At 42.1% G+C, this 9,819-nt stretch overlaps 1 protein-coding gene across 1 annotated transcript in view; it reads right to left on the bottom strand.

Annotated features, from left to right (window-relative positions):
• The window catches only part of LOC115126667 (plastin-3-like), a 114,733-nt gene that overhangs the window by 10,437 nt on the left and 94,477 nt on the right, over positions 1–9,819 (bottom strand). The window contains exon 10 of the mRNA XM_065020025.1: positions 2,972–3,167. Coding sequence (XP_064876097.1) covers positions 2,972–3,167 — 196 coding nt within the window. The remainder of the gene's footprint in view (positions 1–2,971; positions 3,168–9,819) is intronic.

The following is a 9,819-nucleotide window of genomic DNA, read 5'->3' as shown; positions in this document are numbered from 1 at the left end:
CAGTCACAGGCGATCAGTGTAGAGACGGTGACCTTCCAAGGTAAGGATGGAAAGTGTAATTTAACAGTTAGCTGCCTACAGTAATGCAGGCCTATTATCATCATCATGTTTGGTAACATTTGCCCATGTATTTATTTTCAGCGTTTCAATGAGTTGTAAAAATGTCTCTGAGAACTCTGCTGAATTCCCTGTATTGAAGGTCAGCTAAGTTAACCGAGGCTACTTGACGTTACTAGGTCGGTATTTATAGTTGTTATATTATCATTAGTAGTCAGTATTATCAGGTTAATGCATATTCTAATTATTCATAATTTCTCAAATATGTATTAGCTAATCATTCAGTCGAATACGCTATGCTACAGCCATTGAATCTGTCTGAGCGTTAAGGGACATTAATGGCTAACTCGGTCCACGTCATTATGTTATTATATTTTTCAGCCTTGAAATACAAATGTTATTAATCAGTGACTGAAATTTCGCCCAACGTGATATTCACTTCCTGACTTGGAGAGCGCTCAAAGCGTTGTAGAACATCTCTCTGAATAACGGGGTGTAGTTTTGGCTTAACTGAGACGTTAGCTAGCCAATCGGAGCGTTGTAGAACGTCTCTCTGAATAACGGGGCGTGGTTTTGGCTTAACTGCATTGGGAAAAAGAAAGACGCTTCCCAGACGCATTTCATAATGAGTGTAATTCTGTTGAGAGTCAGCAGGGGGAGTTCTATACACAGATCTACAGAGAGCAGAATCAGAGGTGTGTTTATGAGTATTTACTGATATACTCTATACAGCATATCAGATGTCAGTTCATCACCACGGGTACTAGGTATATCTACAGGGGTCTACAGGGGGTATATCTACAGGGGGTATATCTACAGGGGTACTAGGTATATCTACAGGGGTACTAGGTATATCTACAGGGGTCTACAGGGGGTATATCTACAGGGGTCTACAGGGGGTATATCTACAGGGGTACTAGGTATATCTACAGGGGGTATATCTACAGGGGGGTACTAGGTATATATCTACAGGGTACTAGGTATATCTACAGGGTACTAGGTATATCTACAGGGTACTAGGTATATCTACAGGGGTATATCTACAGGGGTATATCTACAGGGTACTAGGTATATCTACAGGGGTACTAGGTATATCCACAGGGGTATATCTACAGGGTACTAGGTATATCTACAGGGTACTAGGTATATCTACAGGGGTACTAGGTATATCTACAGGGTACTAGGTATATCTACAGGGTACTAGGGTATATCTACAGGGGGTACTAGGTATATCTACAGGGGTATATCTACAGGGGTATATCTACAGGGTACTAGGTATATCTACAGGGGTATATCTACAGGGGTATATCTACAGGGTACTAGGTATATCTACAGGGGTATATCTACAGGGGTACTACAGGTATATCTACAGGGGTACTAGGTATATCTACAGGGGGTATATCTACAGGGTACTAGGTATATCTACAGGGGTATATCTACAGGGGGTACTAGGTATATCACAGGGGTATATCTACAGGGTACTAGGTATATCTACAGGGGTATATCTACAGGGGTATATCTACAGGGGTACTAGGGGTATATCTACAGGGGGTATATCTACAGGGTACTAGGTATATCTACAGGGGTACTAGGTATATCTACAGGGGTATATCTACAGGGGTACTAGGTATATCTACAGGGGTACTAGATATATCTACAGGGGGTATATCTACAGGGGTATATCTACAGGGGTACTAGGTATATCTACAGGGGTACTAGGTATATCTACAGGGGTACTAGGTATATCTACAGGGGGTATATCTACAGGGGGTATATCTACAGGGGTACTAGGTATATCTACAGGGGTACTAGGTATATCTACAGGGGTACTAGGTATATCTACAGGGGGTATATCTACAGGGGTACTAGGTATATCTACAGGGGGTATATCTACAGGGGTATATCTACAGGGTACTAGGTATATCTACAGGGGTACTAGGTATATCTACAGGGGGTATATCTACAGGGGTACTAGGTATATCTACAGGGGTACTAGGTATATCTACAGGGGGTATATCTACAGGGGGTATATCTACAGGGGGTATATCTACAGGGGTACTAGGTTTATCTACAGGGGTACTAGGTATATATACAGGGGGTATATCTACAGGGGGTATATCTACAGGGGGTATATCTACAGGGGTACTAGGTATATCTACAGGGGTACTAGGTATATCTACAGGGGGTATATCTACAGGGGGTATATCTACAGGGTACTAGGTATATCTACAGGGGTACTAGGTATATCTACAGGGGTACTAGGTATATCTACAGGGGTACTAGGTATATCTACAGGGGGTATATATGTTTTTTAAAATGTGTTTAATTTTACTAGGCTAAAATTAACAGTAAACATTTTCTTTATTTAACCAGGCAAGTCAGTTAAGAACAAATTTTCAATGACGGAACAGTGGGTTAACTGCCTGTTCAGGGGCAGAACGACAGATTTGTACCTTGTCAGCTCGGGGATTCAAAATTGCAACCTTTCGGTTACTAGTCCAACGCTCTAACCACTAGGCTACCCTGCCGCCCCATATCTACATTGGTACTAGGTATATCTACATTGGTACTAGGTATATCTACAGGGGTACTTGAGAAGAGTCATGAGACCATAGGCTTACTAGTAAAATACTCATGAGTGTGTACGTCCGAGGTACTCTGGGCAGAGCAGAATTGACTTGGTGGTACATGGGGCGGCAGGGTAGCCTAGCGGTGGACTAGTAACTGGAAGGTTGCAAGTTCAAACCCCCGAGCTGACAAGGTAAAAATCTGTCGTTCTACCCCGAACAGGCAGTTAACCCACTGTTCCTAGGCCATCATTGAAAACAAGAATTTGTTCTTAACTGACTTGCCTAATTAAATAAAGGTAAAAAAATAAAATAAAACACGTAGAGTATATTATAAGTGTACCCACCCTCCAGTTTGGCCCAGTCCAGGTCCTGCCCCTCAGGCTTGGTGAGTGATGGGTATTTATTAAACAGGTTGGCAACGAAGGCCAGGTTGAGTTTGGGGTTCCCACAGACCACATCAGTGGGGGTCACAAACTGTCTACAGCCCAACCTGTCAGCCTGAACCAGCATACTCTCTGCCCTACGCAGGTCATCTTTCTCCTGGAGAGGGGGAAGAGAGAGAGAGCTGACAGTTAGTTATATACACAGATTTAACAAAAAAACTGAGCAAACTAGAATGCTATTTGGCCCTAAACAGAGAGTACACAGTGGCAGAATACCTGACCACTGTGACTGACCCAAACTTAAGGAAAGCTTTGACTATGTACAGATTCAGTGAGCCTTGCTATTGAGAAAGGCCGCCGTAGGCAGACATGGCTCTCAAAAGAAGACACTGCCCACAAAATGAACTGAGTTGCACTTCCTAACCTCCTGCCCAATGTATGACCATATTAGAGACACATATTTCCCTCAGATTACCCAGATCCACAAAGAATTCTTCAACAAATCCAATGTTGATAAACTCCCATATCTACTGGGTGAAATTCCACAGTGTGCCATCACAGCAGCAAGATGTGTGACCTGTTGCCACGAGAAAAGGGCAACCAGTGAAGAACAAACACCATTGTAAATACAACCCATATTTATGTTTTTTTTTTTTTCATCGTGTACAACATAACACTGCTGCTAGTTTCTGTTTATTATCTATGCATAGTCACTTTACAAATTACCCCCTGTATATATCCTCATTACTAACCGGTAATTACCTATCAGCAGGTCAGTCTATATTTATCCATCAGCAGGTCAGTCTATATTTATCCATCAGCAGGTCAGTCTATATTTATCCATCAGCAGGTCAGTCTATATTTATCCATAAGCAGGTCAGTCTATATTTATCTATCAGCAGGTCAGTCTATATTTATCCATCAGCAGGTCAGTCTATATTTATCCATCAGCAGGTCAGTCTATATTTATCCATCAGCAGGTCAGTCTATATTTATCCATCAGCAGGTCAGTCTATATATTCATCCATCAGCAGGTCAGTCTATATTTATCCATCAGCAGGTCAGTCTATATTTACCTATCAGCAGGTCAGTCTATATGTATCTATCAGCAGGTCAGACTATATTTACCTATCAGCAGGTCAGTCTATATTTATCCATCAGCAGGTCAGACTATATTTACCTATCAGCAGGTCAGACTATATTTATCCATCAGCAGGTCAGACTATATTTACCTATCAGCAGGTCAGTCTATATTTATCCATCAGCAGGTCAGACTATATTTACCTATCAGCAGGTCAGACTATATTTATCCATCAGCAGGTCAGACTATATTTACCTATCAGCAGGTCAGACTATTTTTATCCATCAGCAGGTCAGACTATATTTACCTATCAGCAGGTCAGTCTATATTTATCCATCAGCAGGTCAGACTATATTTACCTATCAGCAGGTCAGACTATATTTATCCATCAGCAGGTCAGACTATATTTACCTATCAGCAGGTCAGTCTATATTTATCCATCAGCAGGTCAGACTATATTTACCTATCAGCAGGTCAGACTATATTTATCCATCAGCAGGTCAGACTATATTTACCTATCAGCAGGTCAGTCTATATTTATCCATCAGCAGGTCAGACTATATTTACCTATCAGCAGGTCAGACTATATTTACCTATCAGCAGGTCAGACTATATTTACCTATCAGCAGGTCAGACTATATTTACCTATCAGCAGGTCAGACTATATTTACCTATCAGCAGGACTATATTTACCTATCAGCAGGTCAGACTATTTTATCTATCAGACTATATTTACCTATCAGCAGGTCAGACTATTTTTATCTATCAGCAGGTCAGACTATATTTACCTATCAGCAGGTCAGACTATATTTACCTATCAGCAGGTCAGACTATATTTACCTATCAGCAGGTCAGACTATATTTACCTATCAGCAGGTCAGACTATATTTACCTATCAGCAGGTCAGTCTATATTTATCAATCAGCAGGTCAATCTATATTTACCTATCAGCAGGTCAGACTATATTTACCTATCAGCAGGTCAGACTATATTTACCTATCAGCAGGTCAGTCTATATTCACCTATCAGCAGGTCAGTCTATATTTATTCATCAGCAGGTCAGTCTATATTCACCTATCAGCAGGTCAGTCTATATTTATCCATCAGCAGGTCAGTCTATATTTATCCATCAGCAGGTCAGTCTATATTTATCCATCAGCAGGTCAGTCTATATTTATCCATCAGCAGGTCAGTCTATATTTATCTATCAGCAGGTCAGTCTATATTTATCTATCAGCAGGTCAGTCTATATTTATCCATCAGCAGGTCAGTCTATATTTATCCATCAGCAGGTCAGACTATATTTATCCATCAGCAGGTCAGTCTATATTTATCCATCAGCAGGTAATTCATATTTAGAAGCTTTTGCTCTGTAGTACAATTACTAATGTGTGTGTGTGTGCACTGTGTGTATGGGTGTGTGTGTGTGTGTGTGCACTGTGTGTATGGGTGTGTGTGTGTATGTGTGTGTGTGTGTGTGTATGTGTGTGTGTGTACTGTGTGTGTGTGTGTGTGTGTGTGTGTGTGTGTGTGTGTGTGTGTGTGTGTGGCCCTGAGGGAGAGAATCTGGAGGAGTTGATGACACACAATGTGCAGGCTGAACAGAACAGGAGGAAATGGTTTCATTCCTTCTGATAGTCCCATATCCTCCTCCTGCATTCCACAGCTCTATTAACCCTGGAGCCTACTACTACTTCAGACAAACAGCCCGCTTCCCAAATGGGACTCTGTTCCCTATATAGTGCACTAACTTTGACCGGGTCCCTATAGTAGTGCACTATTTATGGAATTGGGTGCCATATTGGGACAGAGACATAGGATATGTGGAATGGAAATGACAGGATGTCATGTAGAACATGGAATCATGACAGCTCTATGTGTTCTATTTCTATCACCAGATCTGAATGTGCTGTCTGACCTGGTCCAAACAGGGTTCACTTCTAGACTATATGACCTGGTCCAATCAGGGTTCACCTCTAGACTGTCTGACCTGGTCCAATCAGGGTTCACCTCTAGACTATATGACCTGGTCCAATCAGGGTTCACCTCTAGACTATATGACCTCGTCCAATCAGGGTTCACCTCTAGACTGTATGACCTCGTCCAATCAGGGTTCACCTCTAGACTATATGACCTGGTCCAATCAGGGTTCACCTCTAGACTATATGACCTGGTCCAATCAGGGTTCACCTCTAGACTGAATGACCTGGTCCAATCAGGGTTCACCTCTAGACTGAATGACCTCGTCCAATCAGGGTTCACCTCTAGACTGTATGATCTGGTCCTATCAGGGTTCACCTCTAGACTGAATGACCTGGTCCAATCAGGGTTCACCTCTGTGCTGTGTAACCTCGTCCAATCAGGGTTTCATTCAGCTCAACACAAATTGAACAAACAAGATCACAATGGTGTGAACGGGAGCTGACAGCATCGTGATTTAGACCTGAGATTGTCCAATCGGATGGCTCTGATAAGAGACCAGGGGTCAGAGGTTATCACTGTCACCATGAAAATAGACCATCCAATGTTCCAACAGGACTTTGTTAGTTAGTTAACAGCACTCATTCACACACCTGGTGAGAGCCATACACTGTACACTGTGTGCACATAACATTAAGAACACCTGGTGAGACCAATACACTGTACACTGTGTGCACATAACATTAAGAACACCTGGTGAGAGCCATACACTGTACACTGTGTGCACATAACATTAAGAACACCTGGTGAGAGCCATACACTGTACACTGTGTGCACATAACATTAAGAACACCTGGTGAGAGCCATACACTGTACACTGTGTGCACATAACATTAAGAACACCTGGTGAGAGCCATACACTGTACACTGTGTGCACATAACATTAAGAACACCTGGTGAGAGCCATACACTGTACACTGTGTGCACATAACATTAAGAACACCTGGTGAGAGCCATACACTGTACACTGTGTGCACATAACATTAAGAACACCTGGTGAGAGCCATACACTGTACACTGTGTGCACATAACATTAAGAACACCGTCCTAATATTGAGTTACACCCCCATTTGCCCTCAGAACAGCCTCAATTCATCTGGGCATGGACTCTACAAGGTATCGAAAGCGTTCCACAGGGATGCTGGCCCATGTTGACTCCAATGCTTCCCAGTTTTGTCAAGTTGGCTGGATGTCATTTGGGTGGTGGACCATTCTTGATACACACGGGAAACTGTTGAGTGTGAAAAATCGAGCAGCGTTGCAGTTCTTGACGCAAACCGGTGCGCTTGGCACCTACTACCATATCCTGTTCAAAGGCACTTTCATCTTCCCATTCACCCTCTGAATCGCACATACACATTCCATTTCTCAATTGTCTCAATACTTATAAATCCTTCTTTAACCTGTCTCTTCATCGAAAACCACTTCCTAGTACGAGTTCATCTGGGGGTTGAATGAACAGTAACCAACAACCTGCTATATGGTGTCAGTGGGAAGCAAGGCCACAGTGTGATAATTATGTCAACATGCAGAGCACGCCCCCATCCACATCGATGGGGCTGTAGTGGAGTCGAGAGCTTCAAATTCCTTGGTGTCAAATTCAATGAAATTGTATTAGTCACATGTGCCGAATACAACAGGTGTAGACCTCACAGTGAAATGCTGAATAAAACAGGTGTAGTAGACCTCACAGTGAAATGCTGAATACAACAGGTGTAGTAGACCTCACAGTGAAATGCTGAATAAAACAGGTGTAGTAGACCTCACAGTGAAATGCTGAATAAAACAGGTGTAGTAGACCTCACAGTGAAATGATGAATACAACAGGTGTAGTAGACCTCACAGTGAAATGCTGAATACAACAGGTGTAGTAGACCTTACAGTGAAATGCTGAATACAACAGGTGTAGTAGACCTCACAGTGAAATGCTGAATACAACAGGTGTAGTAGACCTCACAGTGAAATGCTGAATACAACAGGTGTAGTAGACCTCACAGTGAAATGCTGAATACAACAGATGTAGTAGACCTCACAGTGAAATGATGAATACAACAGGTGTAGTAGACCTCACAGTGAAATGCTGAATACAACAGGTGTAGTAGACCTTACAGTGAAATGCTGAATACAACAGGTGTAGTAGACCTCACAGTGAAATGCTGAATACAACAGGTGTAGTAGACCTCACAGTGAAATGCTGAATACAACAGGTGTAGTAGACCTCACAGTGAAATGCTGAATACAACAGGTGTAGTAGACCTCACAGTGAAATGCTGAATACAACAGGTGTAGTAGACCTCACAGTGAAATGCTGAATACAACAGGTGTAGTAGACCTCACAGTGAAATGCTGAATACAACAGGTGTAGTAGACCTCACAGTGAAATGCTGAATACAACAGGTGTAGTAGACCTCACAGTGAAATGCTGAATACAACAGGTGTAGTAGACCTCACAGTGAAATGCTGAATACAACAGGTGTAGTAGACCTCACAGTGAAATGCTGAATACAACAGGTGTAGTAGACCTCACAGTGAAATGCTGAATACAACAGGTGTAGTAGACCTCACAGTGAAATGCTGAATACAACAGATGTAGTAGACCTCACAGTGAAATGATGAATACAACAGGTGTAGTAGACCTCACAGTGAAATGCTGAATACAACAGGTGTAGTAGACCTCACAGTGAAATGCTGAATACAACTGATGTAGTAGACCTCACAGTGAAATGATGAATACAACAGGTGTAGTAGACCTCACAGTGAAATGCTGAATACAACAGATGTAGTAGACCTCACAGTGAAATGATGAATACAACAGGTGTAGTAGACCTCACAGTGAAATGCTGAATGCAACAGGTGTAGTAGACCTCACAGTGAAATGCTGAATACAACAGGTGTAGTAGACCTCACAGTGAAATGCTGAATGCAACAGGTGTAGTAGACCTCACAGTGAAATGCTGAATACAACAGGTGTAGTAGACCTCACAGTGAAATGCTGAATACAACAGGTGTAGTAGACCTCACAGTGAAATGCTGAATACAACAGGTGTAGTAGACCTCACAGTGCAATGCTGAATACAACAGGTGTAGTAGACCTCACAGTGAAATGCTGAATACAACAGGTGTAGTAGACCTTACAGTGAAATGCTGAATACAACAGGTGTAGACCTCACAGTGAAATGCTGAATACAACAGGTGTAGACCTCACAGTGAAATGCTGAATACAACAGGTGTAGTAGACCTTACAGTGAAATGCTGAATACAACAGGTGTAGTAGACCTTACAGTGAAATGATGAATACAACAGGTGTAGTAGACCTTACAGTGAAATGCTGAATACAACAGGTGTAGTAGACCTTACAGTGAAATGCAGAATACAACAGGTGTAGTAGACCTTACAGTGAAATGCTGAATACAACAGGTGTAGTAGACCTTACAGTGAAATGCTGAATACAACAGGTGTAGTAGACCTTACAGTGAAATGCTGAATACAACAGGTGTAGTAGACCTTACAGTGAAATGCAGAATACAACAGGTGTAGTAGACCTCACAGTGAAATGCAGAATACAACAGGTGTAGTAGACCTCACAGTGAAATGCTGAATACAACAGGTGTAGTAGACCTTACAGTGAAATGCAGAATACAACAGGTGTAGTAGACCTCACAGTGAAATGCTGAATACAACAGGTGTAGTAGACCTCACAGTGAACAACAATGCAGTTAAAAAAAAATACAGAGATAAAAGTAACAAG

Source organism: Oncorhynchus nerka, linkage group LG6 (genome assembly GCF_034236695.1).
Source record: "Oncorhynchus nerka isolate Pitt River linkage group LG6, Oner_Uvic_2.0, whole genome shotgun sequence".
Classification (NCBI taxonomy): Eukaryota; Metazoa; Chordata; class Actinopteri; order Salmoniformes; family Salmonidae; genus Oncorhynchus; species Oncorhynchus nerka.
Note: the sequence above shows the minus strand (reverse complement) of the source record. Positions and strands in the feature narration are given on the sequence as shown.